General features: G+C 51.9%; 1 protein-coding gene across 1 annotated transcript; it reads left to right on the top strand.

Moving 5' to 3' along the window:
* Positions 1 to 359: 359 nt before the first annotated feature.
* Positions 360 to 20705, top strand: LOC125638546 (uncharacterized). The gene is made up of 3 exons (XM_048854461.2): positions 360 to 521; positions 4234 to 5195; positions 17961 to 20705. The coding sequence occupies exons 1-3, from the start codon at positions 365 to 367 to the stop codon at positions 18735 to 18737; spliced, it is 1896 nt and encodes a 631-aa protein (XP_048710418.2). The 5' UTR covers positions 360 to 364; the 3' UTR covers positions 18738 to 20705.
* The last annotated feature ends 1386 nt before the right edge of the window (positions 20706 to 22091 follow it).

Genomic DNA, 22091 nt, shown 5'->3' with positions numbered 1-22091 from the left:
AACCCTCAAGGTTGCAAAGAAAAGTTTCAAAATGTCTCTTGGCTGGGAGCTGAACTCATCGCTCTGAGAGGTGGGAACTTTCCTGAATGGAACGAATGCTGCCTGAGTCTGCAGAGAGCCTGAGCCGAACACTCTCTGAAGGGGTGGGGGAAGTACCCTATGCATCTTAGCTCTGAAACCTGTTACTCTGGTGACAGGACAGGACACGGAGGCAGAGAGGAAGGCCCCAGACACAGATTTTGGTGCTGGATTGGATTGGAGCTGAGTTCCCAGCCAGCCTGTGATGGGGTTGCCGCACTATGCAACAAGGGTTTAAGGGATTATTTTGGGCTCAGCCAGCTCTGCCCTGCCCCATCTGCAGCAAATGCTCCATCTGCTGGAGGAATTAAGAGACAGGGAATTCGCTCCTTTGGGTTGTAGAGCGAGAGGTGAGAAGACCTGCAGAGTGGGAAGCCTGAAGGCTGTGATAGCTGCCCAGAAAGGAGGACCCACCCAGAGAGGGACGTATCCTTTGGACATTGGTAATCCCCTCTTATTTAATGTGGTTTAGCTTTTCCCACCAGGAGCGGAAGCGGGAAGATACTGCTGAGGCCCTCCATTGCCCCTGGCCTGAGGGAGAAGGAGGGAGTCCCTGAAATAGAGGGGTTGGGATGGTGGCACACGGAACTTGAATGGAAGGAAAGCGTGAGCCCCTGGTGTGTGCACTGAGTAGGGACTACTAGAGAAACAGACGTGTGCAATCTTTTGGTGGAGAAGGTACTAGCATTGGACTAGGTATTCCTGGACCTTGAAGGAGTCATTCCCTTCTCTAAAAAGAAAAAGAGTACTTGTGGCACCTGAGAGACTAACCAATTTATTTGAGCAGAAGCTTTCCTGAGCTACAGCTCACTTTATTGGATGCATTCAGTGGAAAATGCAGTGAGGAGATTTATATACACACAGAACATGAAAAAATGGGTGTTTATCATGCATACTGTAAGGAGAGTGATCACTTCAGATAAGCTATTACCAGCAGGATAGCGGGGAGGGGTGCGGGGGGGTTAAAGAAAACCTTTTGTAGTGATAATCAAGGTGGGCCCTTTCCAGCAGTTAAGAATGTCTGAGGAACAGTTCCACGGGGGGGGGGGGGGGGATTAAACATGGGGAAATACATTTACTTTGTGTAATGACTCATCCGCTCCCAGTCTCTCTTCAAGCCTAAAATAATGGTATCCAGTTTGCAAATTAATTCCAATTCAGCAGTCTCTCGTTGGAGTCTGTTTTTGAAGCCTTTTTGTTGTAATATTGCGACTTTTAGGTCAGAGATCGAGTGACCAGAGAGATTGAAGTGTTCTCCGACTGGTTTTTGAATGTTATAATTCTTGACATCTGATTTGTGTCCATTTATTCTTTTACGTAGAGACTGTCCAGTTTGACCAATGTACATGGCAGAGGGGCATTGCTGGCACATGACACGATAGCATTTTTATGGCTGACTTAGAACAACGGTTTCTCAGCTCTCGTCCCCTAATGCCCCTACTCTACTTGCGCTCTATTGATGACATCTTCATCATCTGGACCCATGGAAAAGAAGCCCTTGAGGAATTCCACCATGATTTCAACAATTTCCATCCCACCATCAACCTCAGCCTGGACCAGTCCACACAAGAGATCCACTTCCTGGACACTACGGTGCTAATAAGCGATGGTCACATAAACACCACCCTATACCGGAAACCTACTGACCGCTATTCCTACCTACATGCCTCCAGCTTTCACCCTGACCACACCACACGATCCATTGTCTACAGCCAACCTCTACGATACAACCGCATTTGCTCCAACCCCTCAGACAGAGACAAACACATACAAGATCTCTATCAAGCATTCTTACAACTACAATACCCACCTGCTGAAGTGAAGAAACACATTGACAGAGCCAGAAGAGTACCCAGAAATCACCTACTACAGGACAGGCCCAACAAGGAAAATAACAGAATGCCACAAGCCAACCAGCCCTCAACAAAACCCCTCCAACGCATCCTCAAGGATCTACAACCTATCCTGAAGGACGACCCATCACTCTCACAGATCTTGGGAGACAGGCCAGTCCTTGCCTACAGCCAGCCCCCCAACCTGAAGCAAATACTCACCAGCAACCACACACCACACCACAGAACCACTAACCCAGGAACCTATCCTGGCAACAAAGCCCGTTGCCAACTGTGCACACGTATCTATTCAGGGGACACCATCATAGGGCCTAATCCAATCAGCCACGTTATCAGAGGCTCATTCACCTGCACATCTACCAATGTGATATATGCCATCATGTGCCAGCAATGCCCCTCTGCCATGTCCATTGGTCAAACTGGACAGTCTCTACGTAAAAAAATAAATGGACACAAATCAGACGTCAAGAATTATAACATTCATAAACCAGTCGGAGAACACTTCAATCTCTCTGGTCACTCGATCTCTGTCCTAAAAGTTGCAATATTACAACAAAAAGCCTTCAAAAACAGACTCCAACGAGAGGCTGCTGAATTGGAATTAATTTGCAAACTGGATACAATTATTTTAGGCTTGAATAGAGACTGGGAGTGGATGAGTCATTACACAAGGCAAAACTATTTCCCTATGTTTATCTCCCCTCCCCCACCCCCACTCCCCACTGTTCCTCAGACATTCTTCTTAACTGCTGGAAAGGGCCCACCTTGATTATCACTACAAAAGGTTTTCTTTAGCCCTCCCCACCCCACCCCCGCGCTCTCCTGCTGGTAATAGCTCATCTTAAGTGATCACTCTCCTTACAGTGTGCATGAAAAACACCCATTGTTTCATGTTCTGTGTGTATATCAATCTCCTCACTGCATTTTCCACAGAATGCATCCGATGAAGTGAGCTGTAGCTTACGAAAGTTTATGCTCAAATAAATTGGTTAGACTCTCTGGTGCCAAAAGTCCTCCTTTTCTTTCTGCGAATACAGACGAACACGGCTGCCACTCTGAAACCATTCCCTTCTCTGAGCCTCTTTCCCTCTCCCGCCTTGGGTCTGCCTTGGGCAGGCCTGGCTCGTGGCTGGGACTGCTGCCCTAAAGTTCTTCCTCTGTAATCTGTTGCCTTTCAAGTCCACTGAACGCCCCCTGTGGGTTTTGTGGCACAGAAGATCCTAAGCTCCTGTCTCCACCTCGCTCCTCGCTCCGGTCCCCTCTCCCTCCCCCCCTCTCTGGGCTAACCAGCCCCTGGCTCTCCAGCCTCACTCCAGAGGACCGTCTGTCCTGCCGGCTCATCCTTCTCCTGCCCCAGCCCTGCCCCCGGGCCTCCCTGCGCCTGCCAGGCCACGGGGAGATTCGTAGCTCTTCAAGCCACAAAGCACCGCTGGGATCCTCGTGTCTGACCTCCCCTGGAACACGGGTCCGAGCCCTGCCCGGAATGAATTCCCGCTTCAGCCAGAGCGGATCTCTCGGCAACAGGGACAGCCTTGAACAAAGGCGCCGGCTCCCCGCCCCTTCATGAATATTCAACAGGGGGCGGGGCTGGGGCGGAAACCTCCAGCCCGCCCCACACAACCAGCCCCCCCGGGGCATGGCCAAGGGAGACTCCATTTCCCAGAGACCTTGGCCAAGTGGGCCGCGCTGAAAGCCGCCCCCGCCCCGTCCGAAAGTCGCTCCCGCCCCAGCCCGAGTGCGGGGGACGCTGGCCCCAGGGGCAGGTGCGGCGCGGGGTGCCCGCCCCGGTGGCTCCCGGCGGGGCTGGAGGAGGCTCCCGCGGGGCGGGGGCTCCCGGCGGACGGGCAGAGGCAGCGCTGCGGGACGCGCCGCAGGAGAATTACCAGGATCTCCCGGGCTCCGAGGACGGGGAGAGCCCGAGAGGCGCCCACCCAGGTGAGGGATGAGCGACACCGGCTCGGAGACCGTCCGGGAGGGAAGGGACCAGCTGGGACCCCAGCAAAGCCGCCGGGAGCCCCCAGTTCTGTCTCCTCCCAGTATCGTCCCCAGCAGGTCCCTGTCCTCACGGCAGGTGTCACTCCCGGATCCCCCCGGCAGGAGCCCTCCCCTCCCCCAGCCTTTCCCTGGGGGCTCAGCTGGGCTGTTGGGGCAGCCCCGGCCCCCCTCTGCCCTCAGGGAAGGGTTTGGGGGATTCACGTCCTGCCCATCAGGTTTTCCGCTCAGCGACAAACCCCTTTGCTGCCCCCCCCTTCACCCCGGCGCAGGGACCGAGCCCCACCTGGATTCTCTCTCTCTCTCCCAGCAGGTGCCGGGATGGCGAGTGGGAACTTTGAGGAGATCCCCCAGCGGGAAGGGACTGTGGGAGCGGAGCTGCCCAGGACCTCCCAGAGCCCCAAGCCGGAGGATACTGATGAGGCTCTCCATTGCCATTCTGCCCCCCCGGCAGGGAAACTGAGTCAATCCAGAGCTGGTGTCGAAGCTGAATATGACATGGTGTCTCGGGGAACCCAGGCCAGGGAGAGAGCGAATACGTGCCCCGAGTGTGGGAAAAGCTTTCCTTGGAGCTCCCGGCTCCTCCGACACCGGAGATCCCACACCGGGGAGCGCCCCTACCAGTGCCCTGACTGTGGGAAGGGCTTCGTCGAGAGCTCGGGCCTGATCCAGCACCAGCGGACTCACACCGGGGAGCGCCCTTTCAGCTGCGGTGTGTGCGGGAAGAGTTTTGGCCTGAGCTCCCACCTGATCTGCCACCAGCAAACCCACACGGGGGAGCGCCCCTACCAGTGCCCCGACTGCGGGAGGGGCTTCCTGCGGCGCTCCCAGCTCACCCTGCACTGCCGGACCCACACGGGAGAGAGACCCTATAAATGCCCTGAGTGCGGGAAGGGCTTCAGCGAGATCCGCAACCTGAACCGGCACCAGCGCACCCACACGGGGGAGCGGCCCTACAAATGCCCCGAGTGCGGGAAGGGCTTTGCTCAGAGCTGCCACCTCCTGCAGCACCAGCGCACCCACACGGGGGAGCGGCCCTACAGGTGCCCCTGCGGGAGGGGTTTTGTCCGCAGCTCCCAGCTGATCCGGCACCAGTCGGTTCACACAGGGGAGAAACCATACAAATGTCCCATCTGCGGGAAATGCTTCACTCAGGCATCCACGCTGGCCAGCCACCTGCAGATCCACACTGGGGAGAGACCCTTCAAATGCCCCCAGTGTGGGAAGAGCTTTGTTCGGAGCTCGCACCTTATTACGCACCGGAGAACCCATATAGCATAGAATGCCATGCATGCCTCCCCCTACACGTCCCAGCCCTGGGGTGTGTATTAGCCAAGGTTCATCCCTTATAGCGCCCCATAAAACCCATACATGTGTCTCCCTTCGTACATGCTCCCTCCTGTGCAGGGGTACAGCTAAGGTGAGCTAAACAGTTTTAGGGACCTCACTTATTTCAAATAACCCCTTGGATTTAATCCCTTGATTTCTAGCCAAACTCATATTGCCTTTTTGATGCACGGGGGCGGGGGGGGGTGTTCAGAGATAACCACGGGGTTCAGATGCCCCCTTTATTAATTTTAATGGGGATTGGATCGCCCCATCCCTTAGGCAGAAAAGGTGGCAATAAGGCATACATTTTTAACAGAGTAATTAACCAATGGAACAATTTACCATGGGTCATGGTGGATTGTCCATCCCTGGCAATTTTTAAATCAGGAGTGGAGGCTTTCCTACAAGCTCTGCTCTAGGAATTATTTGGAGGGAGTTCTCTGGCCTGTGCTATACAGGAGGTCAGACTAGATCAGTGGTTTTCAAGCTGTTTGTTGTGACCCAGTACTGGGTCGCGGAATGTCAGACGCTGGGTCGTGACGGCTCTAATCAGCACCGCCGACCGTGCCGTTAATAGTCCCATCGGCGGTGCTGCCCGGCTAAGGCAGGCTAGATCCTATCTGCTCCGACACCGCACTGTGCCCCGGAAATGGCCAGCAGCAGGTCCAGCTCCTAGGTCGGGGGGCCATGGGGCTCCGTGCGCTGCCCCGAGCACCAGCTCCGCACTCCCATTGGCTGGTTCTCAGCCAATGGGAGCGGGGGGCGGTGCCTGCGGGTGACAGCCACGCAGAACTTCTTGCGTGCCTCCACCTAGGAGCCAGATCTGCTGCTGGCCGCTACCAGGGCACGGCGCTGTGCCAGGACAGGCAGGAAGTCTGCCTTGGCACCCCCGCTCCGCTGCTAACCAGGAGCCATCCGAGGTAAGCCTGTGCCCCAATCCCCTGCCCTAGCCTGAGCCCTCCCCCAAACCTGGAGCTTCCTCCTGCACCCCAAAACCCTCATCCCTGGCACCACCCTAGAACCTGCACCCCCAGCCCAGAGCCCTGCTCCCATCCTGCACCCTAACCCCCTGCCCCAGCCCAGAGCCCCCTACTATACCCTGAACCCCTCATTCTGGGCCCACCCCACAGCCCTCACCCCTGCACCTCAACCCCCAGCCCTGAGCCCCTCCCACACCCAAACCCCTCATCCCCAGCTCCAGTGGGCATCAACAATTTTTTTCAACTGGGTGGCCAGAAAAAAAGTTTAAAAACCACTGGACTAGATGATCACAAGGGTCCCTTCTGGCCTTGGACTCTATGAATCTAGGCACCTTTCGATGTCTGATCCCCACACATTGTAATGTGGATCGCGTTTCCAAAGCCCTGGGGCTCCAGGGAGAATCTCAGCTCTGTATCCGCTGAACAGACTGTAAAGTCTTTGAGGTAGGGACTTCCTCCACGGTCAGTACTCCTTGACCAACAAGAGACACTGATCACAACCTCTGTGTTCTACCAGGCTGCATGTAATAAAGACAACCTTCACAGGTGACAGTTTGGAAGTCAGTGTTGTCGTTATGGAGGTATTGAAAGGAAGGGTTGTGTTGGGGGTGAGTGTGGTTATTGGGGAGGCCTTAGAGGTTTGGATAATGAATTGGGGCTGGGTTTAGTTCCATTCTCAGGGCCCTGGCTTCTGGAGTTGCAAGTTTTTATTAGAATCCCCGTTTTCATTAAAAACAAAACCTCTAACGCTCAAGGTTGCAAAGAAACGTTTCAAAATGTCTCTTGGCTGTGAGCTGAACTCATCACTCAGAGGTGGGAACTTTCCCAAATGGAACCAATGCTGCCTGAGTCTGCAGAGAGCCTGAGCCTATTGCTCAGAGGGGTGTGAACTGCCCTGATTGTAATCAGTGCAGCAATGCTGCCTGAGTCTACAAAGAGCCTGAGCCGAACACTCTCTGAAGGGGTGGGGGAAGTGCCCTATGCATCTTAGCTCTGAAACCTGTTACTCTGGTAACAGGACAGGACACAGAGGCAGAGAGGAAAGCCCCAAGGCCCCAGACACAGATTTTGCTGCTGGGTTGGATTGGAGCTGACTTCCCAGCCAGCCTGTGATGGGGTTGCCGCGCTATGCAACAAGAGGTTAAGGGATTATTTTGGGCTCAGCCAGCTCTGCCCTGCCCCACCTGCAGCAAATGCTCCATCTGCTGGAGGAATTAAGAGACAGGGAATTCGCTCCTTTGGGTTGTAGAGCGAGAGGTGAGAAAACCTGCATAGTGCAGTGGGAAGCCTGAAGGCTGTGATAGCTGCCCGGAAAGGAGGACCCACCCAGAGAGGGACGAATCCTTTGGACATTGGTAACCCCCTCTTGTTTATTGTGAACTAAACTGACCCAGAGGGATGAGGGGAGGAAGAGGCCCAGGGAGGACAGCTTTGGTTGCCAGCCTACTGGTAGCCCAAAGGGCCCTGGGTCAGAGCCTGGTAGAGTGGGAGGACCTGGGCTCCCCGTCCCTCAAGCCCATGGCAGTCAGGGGTTGTGACTCTGACCACTAAGCCATGCTCCCCAACCAGATCTTGAGTGAGGACCATTACACAGCCCCATGGAAGGCAGGGAACAGTGGTGTGGGGAGACCGTGGAAGGGAGGGGGCCATAGCAGAGGGAGGGGAATGGGAAGTGTGCTGTTAGGATATAGATATTCAGGCCTGTCTGTAAAGGTCTGTACTCTAAGAATTTAGGTGTATTCTTATCACTTGGCTAGTTCTAGAGGTATAAAAGAAAGAATCAAAATCACTGTGTGCCGGTGTAAGGGCCTTCTCTTACTGTGACAGTCTGAGGCCCTGTTCTTAAACTAAGGCCTTTGGCTAAGCAACAGAGGCAGCCATAAGCTGGGAAGCGACTGATCACATCCTCCCATTGCAAACTAGCACCATTGAAAGAAGGTGCTATTGGGCTGTTAGGAATACAATCCTGTCCTGATAATGCTTATCACCTCCAGAGAAAGGGAAGTGCCTAGAAGATGTAAAAGGAAACGTAGGTTGATAGCATCTTGTCTGGCAAGAACTCACTTATCAATAGCTGGGATGTGAAATCCTCACTTCTGTATTGTTTTGTCATTATAGTTCCCACTTTGCTATTGTTTGTCTGTATAATCTCTGTCTGGTTCTGTGATTGTTCCTGTCTGCTGTACAATGAATTTTGCTGGGTGTAAACTAATTAAGGTGGTGGGACATAATTGGTTACATAATCATGTTACAATATGTTAGGATTGGTTAGTTAAATTTCAGGAAAATGATTGGTTAAGGTATAGCTAAGCAGAACTGAAGTTCTACTGTATAGCCTGAAGTCAATCAGGGAGTGAGTGGGTGGGTGTGAGGAGGGGAAATGGGAACAGGGAATGGGGAAATTGGAATCATGTTTGGCTAAGGGCAGGAATGGGAACAGGGACACAGGTGTAAGGCTCTGTGGTGTCAGAGCTGGGAAGGAGGATACTAAGGAAGGAAATTGGAATCATGCTTGCTGGAAGTTCACCCCAATAAACATTGAATTGTTTGCACCTTTGGCCTTCGGGTATTGTTGCTCTCTTGTCATGCGAGAAGGACCAGGGAAGTAAGTGGGTGAAGGAATAAGCCCCCTAACATCTTGGTGCTGGTGACTCGGATGCATTGTATTGGATAGGTGAGTGGCAGCCTGTAAGTCCCCCTCCCCAACAGTCTGCGCAGCTGCTTGGAGGGGGTATTGCGAACTCTCGTGATAGTAGTTGCCAGTTCTGTCAAGCCAGGGTAAAGGATTTTTTGGATAAATGGATAAGGAAGAACCAGGGCCCATACCACGTGCAGGGGTCAACCTGGGATGAGATTAACAAGGAAATGGAGGAAGTGTTAGGGGACCCAGAGGGATGGGGGGTGGCTGAGGAGCCCACCCTCCTTGGTATACGGTAGTGGAAGAAGGTCCCTGCCCATGGGGACTGAATGCCTTCCGGGGAAAGGAGGCTCTTCAGTCAACTTGTGAGAGGTTTGAAGTAAGGGCAGCATTATGGGAAGCTGCCAGGAATCTTTCAAGTTTGGTGCTGCTTCAGCAAGGGCTGCTGAAGGGTTGTAAATTAGTTAGGGATGGTTAAAGATGATTTGGCACAGCAGGGTTTAAAGTCAAAAGCAGAGTTAACAGACAATCTTTAGAGACTGGAGCTGGGACTAGCTCCTGGGGGAGTGGAGAGAAAGAAGGGGTGGGGGGGGGAGTGGCAGGGTTTGCAGGAGCAGGTAACAACCCCCACTCTTCTCCCAGAGCCAGAATGAGAACCTGAGGATAAGGGTTCCCAACTGTTTCAACCCAGGGAGCATACTCTTGGATCAAAGCTAACTATGTCCTTTTCTTCTTTTCCTCAGTTTACTTAATTTGCTGCTGGTAGCCTATACTTTAAACTGACCTGGCAGGCTTAATTGGTTTCTTTCCACCTCTCCCCCTGCCTTTCCACACTTTTGTTTTTCTGAAGTTTTAATGAAGAGTACTTCTGATACTTATGTGAGATGTCAAGAAGGAAGTTTTTGTTTAATGATAAAACCCAGTTCTATAAATGTAACTTTGTGCAACTCTGTGCAGTCACATTGGATGGAAGCTTGGTAATTAAATTATCCAAGGGGGTCAGGTAGAGTGGCTACTACCACCACTAGGCTTCTGTCCCCAGAAACCTTTACAGTTATTCTGAGGGAAAATGGGCCCTTTTCCCACAGAAATAGTCTATAAGGGACTGCTGCAGGCAGAGAGAGAATCTGATCAAAATTATTTGACTATTGGGTAATGTAATCAAAATCACTAAAGGATGTAAGGGGTTTCTACTGGAACTTAACTTGGCTGCCCCTGGTTGTCTAGTTGTACAAGATGAAAGTGTAATTGGGGTACAGTTGTGTAAAAGAGTAATCACAGTGCAAGAAATGTTAGCCAAAAAGGAATTTTGTATGTGCGCACAAGTAAAAGGAAAAGGGGAGGAATGATGGGAACACTGAGCCTTGGGGTGGCTCTGGGGGATCAGATTGTTGCTTTGGTGGGTGTGCATGAAAACTCTGTGGGCATGGGAGGCAGTTACACCTTGTGTAACATTAATATGGCTAACATATTATGAAGGTTAAACTAACTGGAAGGAATGTGCATTTTCCCAGGATGTGTACAGTGCTAAAATCTGAAGCTATGTCTCAGCTATTACCTGAGAATAAACTTAAAGCTTGGTACAGCAGAGAAACTATTGCAAACATGGCCTGTTGTACAAGAGGGGAAACTGAGGTATACAACCTCATGAATTTCATAAATGACCAGCGAGTGGGGTAATTCACTAGCCTGACTATAAAACAAAATAAGGACAGCCTGGAGGTAATTCTTCTGTTTTTCCTGCAATTAACAAGGAAATTTGTAAAAGAAAGTGATATTATTATTATTATTATTATTATTATTAAGCAATAATCTGTCCCCACCAGGGGGGTGGAAATTATTTCTTTTGTTTTTCAGACACTCTACAAGCTGGCGCCAGCGGGGAAAATAACTCAGAATACCATGGATCTGTGTTTTGTGTTTGTCTGTGTTGTTTGTCTTGTTGCTAGCATTGCTGTGCTTCAATGAACAAAAAATCTCATGATATGGGTGGGGGATGGCTTCAGAAGGCTGACCTTGGGGGGCAGATGTGTATGGGAATGCAAAATGCTCAACTAGGAGGCCAGCACCTGTGTAATAGCTACCGTGGTACCTGGAAATGGAATGGCAGCTCAGGTGGTTCCCACGAGCCGTATGGAATAATGAGAAGGGGAGGAGCTCACTGGGAATCAATGGAGGTGTGTAAAATAGTGTAAATCAACAGAAGATGTTTAGATGTGCCCCTCTCCTGTGACTATGGAGGAGCAGGATCAATGGTCTATGCAAGGGGTGGACAATTGGGTGTACTATGTATAATTTGTTTTGCTGGGAATGTACATATTACTGGGGGCACAATTACACCAGCCCATAACCAAACTACACCCATCTATACGCTGCTATCTGGACTTTGGTGCACAAATGGATCTGTGAATCTTATTGCTGTGAATAATCAAACCAGGGCATACTGCCTGATTCCATAACAAGTGGTCAGGCTGGTTTGGACAATATCACATTTCTCTGTAAACGTTCAATGGACTTATGATATGGACAAAAGCAAGCAAAACCTGTAGGGGCAGCTTGTTGCAACTGCCAGCAACTGGATACATAAGATCGTGACCCTGTCAAAGGAGGAGAGGCAGTGTTTTGGGGGTGTCTCGGATGTTGGACCATACTGCAGTGGTCAGGACTCGGTGTTGCTGTGGATTTTGTATTGTTAACTGTACTTGTGTTACATTGCATATGGAGATAACCTATAAGTAATAAGCCCTCCAAACCCCGCAGTGTATTAGACAACCCGGACACAACCTTCTCTGGCCCACTATAATGGGAAGTCTGGAACACTAATTGGAATAGGTGTGGTATGCCCGGACGAGAGAAGGTGCAGGGCACTATACTACACAAGGGGCAGTGGGACAAATGGACTATTGACACTGTCCACCTTGATGCCTGGCCCTATCAGGAAATGTGTCGCCATATGTCCTATGCTTTTCCAGGGATACCTGGGCAGGAGGATCCCAAAAGGAAAAAAAAAAAGGGGGTGGAGTGTTAAGATACAAAAAGAAAAGGAGGACTTGTGGCACCTTAGAGACTAACCAATTTATTTGAGCATAAGCTTTCGTGAGCTACAGCTCACTTCATCGGATGCATCTGATGAAGTGAGCTGTAGCTCACGAAAGCTTATGCTCAAATAAATTGGTTAGTCTCTAAGGTGCCACAAGTACTCCTTTTCTTTTTGCGAATACAGACTAACACGGCTGTTACTCTGAAACCTGTTAAGATACAGATATTCAGGCCTGTCTGTAAAGGCCTGTACGCTAAGAATTTAGGTGTATTCTTATCACTTGGCTAGTTAAAGAGATATAAAAGAGAGAATCAAAATCACTGCCTGCGGGTGTAAGGTCTTTCTCTTACTGTGACAGTCTGAGGCCCTGTTCTTAGGCTAAGGCCTTTGGCTAAGCAGCAGAGGCAGCCATAAGCTGGGAAGCGACCGGTCACCTCCTCACATTCCAAACTAGTCACATTGAAATAAGGTGCTATTGGGCTGTTAGGAATACAATCCTGTCCTGATAGTGCCCATCACCTCCAGAGAAAGGGAAGTGCCTAAAAGATGTAAAAGAAAACTTAGTTTGATAGCATCCTGTCTGGCAAGAACTCACTTATCAATAGCTGGGATGTGAAATCCTCACTTCTGTATTGTTCTGTCATTATAGTTCCCACTTTGCTATTGTTTGTCTGTATAATCTCTGTCTGGTTCTGTGATTGTTTCTGTCTGCTGTATAATGAATTTTGCTGGGTGTAAACTAATTAAGGTGGTGGGACATAATTGGTTAAATAATCATGTTACAATATGTTAGGATTGGTTAGTTAAATTTCAGGAAAATGATTGAAAAAAGAAAAGGAGTACTTGTGGCACCTTAGAGACTAACCAATTTATTTGAGCATGAGCTTTCGTGAGCTACAGCTCACTTCATCAGAAGTGATTGGTTAAGGTATAGCTAAGCAGAACTGAAGTTCTACTATATAGCCTGAAGTCAATCAGGGAGTGAGTGGGTGGGTGTGAGGAGGGGAAATGGGAACAGGGACTGAGGGTGAGGAAATTGGAATCATGTTTGGCTAAGGGCAGGAATGGGAACAGGGACATAGGTGTAAGGCTCTGTGGTGTCAGAGCTGGGAAGGGGGACACTAAGGAAGGAAACTGGAATCATGCTTGCCGGAAGTTCACCCCAATAAACATTGAATTGTTTGCACCTTTGGCCTTCGGGTATTGTTGCTCTCTGGTCATGCGAGAAGGATCAGGGAAGTAAGCAGGTGAAGGAATAAGCCCCTAACATGTGCTCCCAGTGGGGTGTACCTATGGCCATGGATTGCTTTAATTCAGCCCAGGGAAGGATGCAGAGAAGAGGAACCATGGACTGACCCAAGGGAGGATCATGGTCGGAGCCACCCTCTTCCAGGCTAGAGTGGGGTGGATCACAACTCCCCTGGATGAATATGAATGGAGTGGGCAAGGCAAAAGGATCAGTAAAGAGAGAGCCAACCCTGCTCATGCTGCCTTGCAAAGGCAGACTCCATTTCCCAGAGGCCCTTGCAAAGGGGGCGTGCACAAAAAACAGGACAGGACCCCAGACCCGTCCCTTCCCACTCTTCTTAGTTCCTGCTGGGGACTGGGACAGTGTTGCGGGGTCCCTTGGGGTTCCAGGTGCTGTGGGGAGGGATTGGCCGTGTGTTTCTCCCGGGAGGAGTGGGGGCTCACGGCGGAAGGGCAGAGGCAGCTCTACAGGGACATCTTGCAGGAGAATTATCAGTCTCTGATCTCGCTGGGTGAAGCACCGCTGCCCCTTGGGCATCAGGAGCTGGTGGGGGTCTGACATACTCATAACTGACTGCCAGCCCCCCTGCTCTAACCCGCTAGACCCCACTCACCTCCCAGAGCTGGGCTAGAATCCAAGAGTCTGGGCTCCCAGCCCCTCTTCTACGTGTGTGTGTGTGTGTGTGATGAGAAGTAAGCTTAAGGATCAATTTCCTATTCATGCACAAATGCATCATCACGGCAACAAAGATCACATCCCTATGACTTGTTACTAGGCGTACTACTGTAGCGCCTGGAGGGTTGTTGTCCAACGCATGACTGAGATTGCCCTGTGTACCTGCCCAATGGAGGTGGACTTGGGACTCCAGGGTCCTGAACTGTATTCCTGGCTCTGCCACTGACCCACTGTGTGACCTTGCCCTAGTCAGTTTCCCCTCCCTCTATTTAGATCATAAGCTCGTCCTGTTAGGGATGGTCTCACTGTTTCTGCACAATGCTTAGCACGTGGGATTGGAGCCTTTTGGTGCTACATAAGACAATTTTGCTGCTCTTTTCATTGCCTGGTCTGGCCTGTGCTTTCCTTGGAATCCACTGGCAATGGAGTTTCACTCCTGGAAACTATTTACTTTTAAAAATGTTATTTGGATTGCTCTTAGCACTTCATTGTTTACCTGCATTAACGCTGTGCAGCTGGATTGTGCTATGTGACTGATATTTTAATATTAATATTTTGAATGATTATTGCTAATTGTTAGTCATTTCAGCAATTACACTTCTGTGTTTCTAGTATAGCACTTCCTGTTTCTCCTGCAACATTAGATTTTAATTCTAAATTGGGGAGCCGGGGGGCTTTTTTTTTTTTAATACCCAAGCTTATTCTTTGGGGTCATGTGACTTTTAGGCTGACTGATTTCCTGGTTTCATGTCAAAACTATTTCGGTTTCCTTTGATCCTCCTACGGGGATTGCCCACTGCTACTGTTGTTTTGCCTCTCTAACCAGCACCGTCCTCCTTTTTCACCTCACTTGTGTGTCAAACTTCAATCCCAAATAGTCATCCCAGGCCAGATTTTTAAGTGTTGAAAATACCTAGATGCTATTGAAAATTCTGCTAGTCCCCTTAATACACTTACAAATCTGGCTCTTAAGGCACTATACTATCTTATATGAAATCCTTTTCAGAAGCCAATTTCTATGGTAATTTTTACTGAATATAGGTATACAACTCTGAGATAGATTGACAACCACAAGCATTCAAAAATCATGGGTTTTACACCTGAAAATCATGCCATTTAAATAAATACATACATTTGGGGGTCTTTTATTTTGTCTTTTTGTTTCTGAGCTTCTAGGGTGCACTAGCTTCATACTTTTTCTGTTTCCTCTCCCAAAGACTGCATCTACCTAAAACAGTTGTACATGCCTTTAACATTCAATACTGTTTTGGACCTCCAGTAACATGTGAGTCTCCCCTCCTGTCATAATTGAAAACTTATTAAAGATCCTTATTTCTGTAAGTAATCCCCCATCCTGCAAACACCGAAGTGCAGACTTCCTTCTTTCTATTACTTTCTTTGTTGCATTGTAGATATGTCAATTTGTAAATATTGATTTTTTAATTGAATTGTATATGCTTCTAATTGCATATTTTAATTGCATAGCCTTTAAGATGTACGCTACATATTTTGTGACGATACATTCCAGTGACATTCTTCATTCTGACAAATTTACTGTTCTGTGCTGCCAAAATCCGGGATTTTTTAAAGTGAATTAGCCTGATACTCCTTTGCATTGATTGGGCCGGAGCACAGTGCTGACCTCACCTGGTTTGCCGTTTGGCGAAACTAAACAGCCTTGTCACCATTGTGTCTTCACAGGGAGATAGCTAATGCATGTTGGCCATATCACACTCCAAAACCACATCTTTTCCAGACTATGCTGCTGCCTCAGACGTTAAATGAACCATTATTATCCATAGCTTGACCGGTCTGGTACTGCTTGCGTGGCTAGCCCTGCTCCTTCACCGTCAGAGGTATTTGTGTCTGAATGTTTGCAGCCCCCCATTTGTGTGGGTGTCATGGAAAACCAATGAAAACGTTTTTAAACTGGAGGAAATAACAGGTTTGTCTCCCCTCAATTTCCCTTCCCTTATTAAGATAGTACCGTGTGACATTAAAGGTGTGAAACCGATGCACATAAAGTGCCTTAAACCCCTGTGTAGACACTCTCGTTCAGAAGTGAAGTGACCTTAGTTTTGACAACAGCTTTCAGGGCCATCATAGCACTACTAATCATCATACTTAGCCCTTTCTTGAGTGCAGGGCTTACAGTGGACGAGAAGCTGGATAGGAGTCAGCAGTGTGCCCTTGTTGCCAAGAAGGCCAATGGCATTTTGGGATGTATAAGTAGGGGCATTGCCAGCAGATCGAGGGACATAATCGTCCCCCTCTATTTGACATTGGTGAGGCCTCATCGGGAGTACTGTGTCCAGTTTTGGGCCCCACACTACAAGAAGGATGTGGAAAAATTGGAAAGAGTTCAGCGAAGGGCAACAAAAATGATTAGGGGGCTGGGGCACATGACTTATGAGGAGAGGCTGAGGAACTGGGATTGTTTAGTCTGCAGAAGAGAAGAATGAGGGGGGATTTGCTGCTTTCAACTACCTGAAGGGGGGTTCTAAAGAGGATGGCTCTAGACTGTTCTCAGTGGTAGCAGATGACAGAACGAGGAGTAATGGTCTCAAGTTGCAGTGGGGGAGGTTTAGTTTGGATATTAGGAAAAACTTTTTCACTAGGAGGGTGGTGAAGCACTGGAATGCGTTACCTAGAAAGTGGAAGAATCTCCTTCCTTAGAGGTTTTTAAGGTCAGGCTTGACAAAGCCCTGGCTGGGATGATTTAGGTGGGGATTGGCCCTGCTTTGAGCAGGGGGTTGGACTAGATGACCTCCAGAGGTCCCTTCCAACCCTGATATTCTATGTCTCCGGAGCCACAGGTCGGCCACCCCTGGTCTAGGAGCTTGTGTTTAAAAGGTATTCATAAGCTGGATGTACTGTTCCCCCTGTGTTAGGCTAGTTGCAGTGTTCTGTGTACAGTAAATGTTTGTTTACTATAGAAACTTTCTACAAAGGGAAGAGACCGAATACAGAAATATTGCAACCCCTTCCTCTGTTCGCTGGTTTTAGAGGCAACAGCCCGGCCCTGGAGTGCTGTAGCATGCTTTTGCAAATTAGACAAATACCTTTCTTTAGGGGTGTCAGAGGAGCAGCCCTGTTCGTCCGTATCCGCAAAAAGAAAAGGAGGACTTGGGGCACCTTAGGGATTACTCTTTTTCTTTATGGGTGTCCCCATTTAAGGCAGAGATTTCCCAGGGATGAAGCGGCACCTCTCACCATCACAAAGGGCTCCCGGGAGATGGGGGAGGTAGCAAACTTGGGCCCTGCCTACCCCCCCCCCCGGCCCACCTTGCTACCCCTGGACCAGATGATGAAGGGGGTGGGCAGCAAACTGCGCCAGGGTAGCACAACCCCCCCCCCCCCCCCCCGGTGAGGGCAGCGGTTTGTAACATTGCACCCTGCGGCGGGGGGGAAGGATTCAAAGCACCGGGGATCCCCAAGTGTTTTGCAGCGGGGGGACTCAACCCCGCCTGACCCGGGGGGGGGGGGGGGAGGAGGCGACCAGAGCCAGGAGGGAGCGTGCCGGCAAGGGAAGGGTTAAGCCGAGGCATTGCCCCGCCCCAGAGCACATGGGGCCGGGCTGTGATAACGCCGGGACCTTCCCGGCCCGGCCCGCCCGGGCGCAGGGCCCGGCCCCGGCTGCAGCCCCGGCCGGGTGGGGCGCGGGGGCGGCGCCGCGAGAGAGACTCGCCGCAGCCGAGGCAGGAAATCGCCGCCCGGAGGAAGCGGCCGCGGGGCCGGGGCCGGGGGATCGGGGCCCAGCTGGGACCGGAGAGACCCCCCCCCCCAGCCAGCTCCGGGGGTCTGTGCAGCTGAGCCCGGCAGGGTCCCCCCCACCCAGCCCGCCGGGCCTTCGGGGCAGCCCCGGCCCTGCTCTCCCCCGCGGGAGAGGGGCAGGGGTTGGGGGGTTCGCTGCTGCCCCTCGGGGGTCTCCCTCCCTTTGCCGGGCGCAGGGAAGGGGCCCGGCTGGATCCCGGCAGCCGCCAGGACGCAGGAGGGGAGCCCCCAGGGGCGGTGAGGGGGGGGACACGCCCGGGGAGCCCCCATGGGCGACGCTCTGACCATCTGCCCCGACTGCGGGAAGAGCTTCCGCCAGCACTCGTACCTGGTCACCCACCGGCGCGTCCACACCGGGGAGCGGCCCTACAGCTGCGCCCAGTGCGGCCGGGGCTTCTCCCAGCGCTCCAGCCTCATCCGGCACCGCCGCACCCACACGGGCGAGAGGCCCTACCGGTGCCCCGACTGCGGCAAGGCCTTCGCCCTCAGCGCCTCCCTCCTGGCCCACCAGCGCACCCACACCGGGGAGCGCCCCTACGGCTGCGCCCAGTGCGGACGGGGGTTCAGCCAGCGCTCGGCTCTGGTCACCCACCAGCGCACCCACACCGGGGAGAGACCCTACCAGTGCCCCGACTGCGGGAAGAGCTTTGCCATCCGCTCCCACTGCACCGCTCACCAGAGGACCCACGGGGATCCAGGCGGGGAGCCCCCCTACCGGTGCCCCCAGTGTGGGGAGGGCTTCCGGCTCCGCACGCGGTTCCTGCATCACCGGCGCAGCCATGCGGGCGGCAAACCCCACCGCTGCCCCGACTGCGGGAAAGGATTCTCCCGCAACTTCCTGCTCAAGACGCACCGGCGGATCCACACCGGGGAGCGGCCCTACCCCTGCCCCGACTGCGGGCGCCGCTTCCGGCAGAGCTCCCACCTCACCCACCACCGGGCCACCCACACCGGGGAGCGGCCCTACCGCTGCAGCCGCTGCGGGGACGCCTTTCCCTGCAGCTCGGAGCTCTACCTGCACTACCGTACCCACACCGGGGAGCGGCCCTACCAGTGCCACGACTGTGGGCGCAGCTACACCACCAACGGCAGCCTGCGGCGGCACCGGGCCAGCCACGGCCTGGGCTAGGGCTGCAGCTGGCTCGGCCCAGGGGCACCCTCCTGGGCAAGGGGCTGCATCTTTCTGCCTCTAGGCATGGCCTTTCTGGCTGTTTGCTGGATGGCTTGTACTGGGGAAGAGAGCTAGGGACGGGTTATAGGGGGCTCGTTCCAGGAGAGAGAAGGAACACAGGGAGGGATCGATGGGTCATACAGGTCTAGAGCTGGGTCATACCTGTTAGACTGTGAAAAGCAGCTCCGCTCCATCTTCCGCTCCTGGTCCCGAAGATGAGGTTTTCAAAATGATCTGAAGTGTGCGTGTATTTTTCCAAGCACCTTGAAATAGAGCGTGAGTGTGTCTGTCTGTTCTTAGATGCAGATCTGTGTTCTGGGGCTCAATAGAACAATCAGCTGACCCACAAATTGTGCCAGCAGGGGATGCAATGTTGGTAGGCCCTGGTGGCAGGTATCAGGTGACAATGACAGACCTCCTTAGCGCCACTTAGGGAGTAGAGAGAGCCGCCGAGAAAGGAAGCGACTGCCAGGAGACATGGCGGGTCAGAGCTGAGCTGGTTGCAAGCACCGAGCCCTAGGAGATCGGCCTGGGTTGGAGTCGGCAAGTCAAGAGAAGGAGGTGGGAGCATGACCCTGAGAGGGAGCAGAGGCAGAGATTCTTGGTCACAGAGCCCACTGGAGGGGCAAAGGTGGGGATTGTGCTGCGGGGAAACTGCCGACTGTTTCTTTTCTGCGGCGTATAGGGAAACAGGGTCCTGTGGGCATTCTTTGTAAATAAACACCATCACACCTGGAATAGACCTGCCTTGTCTCAGCGAGGTGCTGTCCACAGAGGAACAGCCTTGCAAGGCCCTGGCTATTGGCTAAGAGCTCAGGCCGGAAGGTTACAGGGTATGGGCACGATACCTTGCCCCAGATTAATCCTGAATCAGTCAGTCCCTTGGGAAGAGAGCAGCATGAGCCTGAAGCAGCACAGATCTGCCCCCATCTGGACCCCAGGCGGGGTGGACCAATGTTCTAGGGTGGTCCAGAGAATCTTCTTTCTAGCTGCCTGGCCGGTGGGTCTTGCTCGCATGCTGAGGAATGACCGATTAGGGGTCAGGAAGGAATTTTCCCCCCCAGGACAGATTGGCTGGGGCCGTGGGCGGGGTGGTTGTCAACTTCCCATGCAGCAAGGGGTGCAGGTGGCCAGCTGTTGAACATCTGGGCATAGAATTATAGAGTTGTAGGGCTGAAAGGGACCTCAAGAGGTCATCAAGACTAGCCGCCTGTGCTGATGCGGGACCAAGACCATCCCTGACAGGTGTCTGTGTAACCTACTCTTGAAAACCTCCAGTGACGGGGATTCCACAACTTCCCGGGGCAAACCTGTTCTCGCACTTCACTACCCTGAGAATTAGGAAGTTTTTCCTTATCACTAACCTACATCTCCCTGGCTGCAGAATGAGCCCATTATTTCGTGTCCTACTTCCGGTGGACATGAAAAACGATTGATCCCTGTCCTCCTTATCACAGCCCTTAACATATTTGAAGACTGTTACCAGGTCCCCCCTCTGTCTTCTTTTCCCAAGAGTAACATGCCTGTTTTTTTTTTTTGTTTTTTTTTAACTTTTCCTCCTAGGTCAGGTTCTCTGAATCTTTTATCATTTTTGTTCCTCTCCTCTGGACTCTCTCCAATTTGGCCACATCTTTCCTGAAGTGCGGTGCCCAGAGCTGGACACAGTGCTCCAGCTGAGATCTCATCAGTGCTGAGGAGAGCAGGACATTTACCTTCCATGCCTTACATACAGCATTCCTGGTAATACACCCCAGAATGATACTAGCCTTTTTTGCAGAGGCATCCCATGGTTGACTCATAGTCAATTTGTGACCCACTGTAACCCTCACATCCTTTTCAGCAGCATTGCCACCTAGCCAGTTCCCCATTTTGTAGTTGTTCTTTTGATTTTTCCCTCCTAAATAAAGAACTTTGCACTTCTCGGTACTGAATTTCATCCTGTTGATTTCCGCCCAATTCTCCAATTTGTCACGCTCATTCTGAATTCTGCTCCTGTCCTCCAAAGAGCTTGCAACCCCTCCCAGCTTGGTGTCGTCTGAAAGTTTTATAATTGTACTCTCCACTCCATTATCCAAGTCATTCATGAAAATCTTGGCTAGTACTGGACTTAGGACTGACTCCTACAGGACGGCACTAGATGGCCACTGCCAGTTTGACAGCAAACCATTGATAACTACTCGCTGAGTATGGGCTCACCCAATCAATTCCCTGCCAGTGCAGGGACCGTCAGGCATTGGCGGCTCACTGGTTTCTCGTGTTCTCTGCCCGTTGCTCACAACAGGGCTGAAATGCTTTGGTCTAACTAAAGGCTTTGGGCTGAATAGTAATGGCCTGTGACCTATGGGAAGTCAGATTAAATGAGCTAATGGCCTCAACCATCCATGAAACTTTGCTGTTTGTTGAGGCTGGTTTAGGCCACGCAGGTTGGGGAGGGGCCTGTAACTGGGGGCTCTGTTATTTATACCGACATTTTAAAAATGCATCCAGGCCTCTGGGTCCCTGGCAGGTCAATTAAAAATTGCTTCCCAGAAAGCTATTCCTTGCCTTTCAGAGTTTGCATTTTAGCCCCCATCCGTCAGCTGCAGGCTACAGTAACACTGCATTAATTTTCTGGCAGGGGATTTCCCTTGTTTGTTATTGAGGAAGTGCTGGTAGCAGTGAGGGGGTGGGATTAGGGGAATCTGTGTGTGCAAAGGGGCATCGTGGGCACACTTCACCATTCAACTGCTGCCTCCCCCCTCCTCCATGCTGCCCCATGCGTTGGTAAGAGAGGAGGGGAGCTGGTGGGGCTGTGTGGGGCACAGCCCAGATGGGGGCAGGGGAGTGGAGATGCCAAATGCCTTCCCCAGATACACACATCCAGGGAGAGGTGTGAAGTGGCCCATTCATCTCAGGGCAATGAGAACACCCCAGGGAGACGACTACCGCCTGCAACAATCGCTGGGAGAGGTGTGTACTGCTCCATTCATCCCAGCGGGTGTGCGCGTGCGCCCGGAACTGAGCATGCCCGTCCCCAGCGCCTGGCACAGACCCAGTGCTGGAGTCCAGTGCCCATACCCCTCGCGTGTCCAAAAGGAGCCCCAGAGGCTACGCAAAAGGCAGGGTGAGAGCGAACGCCTATGGCACAGAGTGGCCCGCCCTGAAGATTTTGCCTCCTTGCCCTTGCCTTTCAGGGGCAGCACTTGTTGCCTTAATCCCTTGGGCAAGCAAACAACAGCTCGCAGGGGGGTGAAGGGACGTCAGCAGAGGTCCAAAGGGCCGTCTCCACCAAGGGGCCTTAGCCTCAGCATTGCAAGGCCTAGCTTTTCGGTG

The sequence above is a fragment of the Caretta caretta genome, chromosome 6, assembly GCF_965140235.1.
Source record: "Caretta caretta isolate rCarCar2 chromosome 6, rCarCar1.hap1, whole genome shotgun sequence".
Lineage (NCBI taxonomy): Eukaryota > Metazoa > Chordata > Testudines > Cheloniidae > Caretta > Caretta caretta.
This window is presented reverse-complemented; position numbering and strand designations above follow the sequence as displayed.

Excerpts from the sequence above, each read along its gene's own strand:
- LOC125638546 (XM_048854461.2), top strand. The coding sequence starts at position 365 with ATGCTCCATCTGCTGGAGGAATTAAGAGACAGGGAATTCGCTCCTTTG. Across the intron at positions 522-4,233 it reads GACGTATCCTTTGGACATTG|CAGGTGCCGGGATGGCGAGT; the intron begins GTAATCCCCTCT and ends TCTCTCTCCCAG. Across the intron at positions 5,196-17,960 it reads TTACGCACCGGAGAACCCAT|ACCGGGGAGCGGCCCTACAG; the intron begins ATAGCATAGAAT and ends CGGCGCGTCCAC.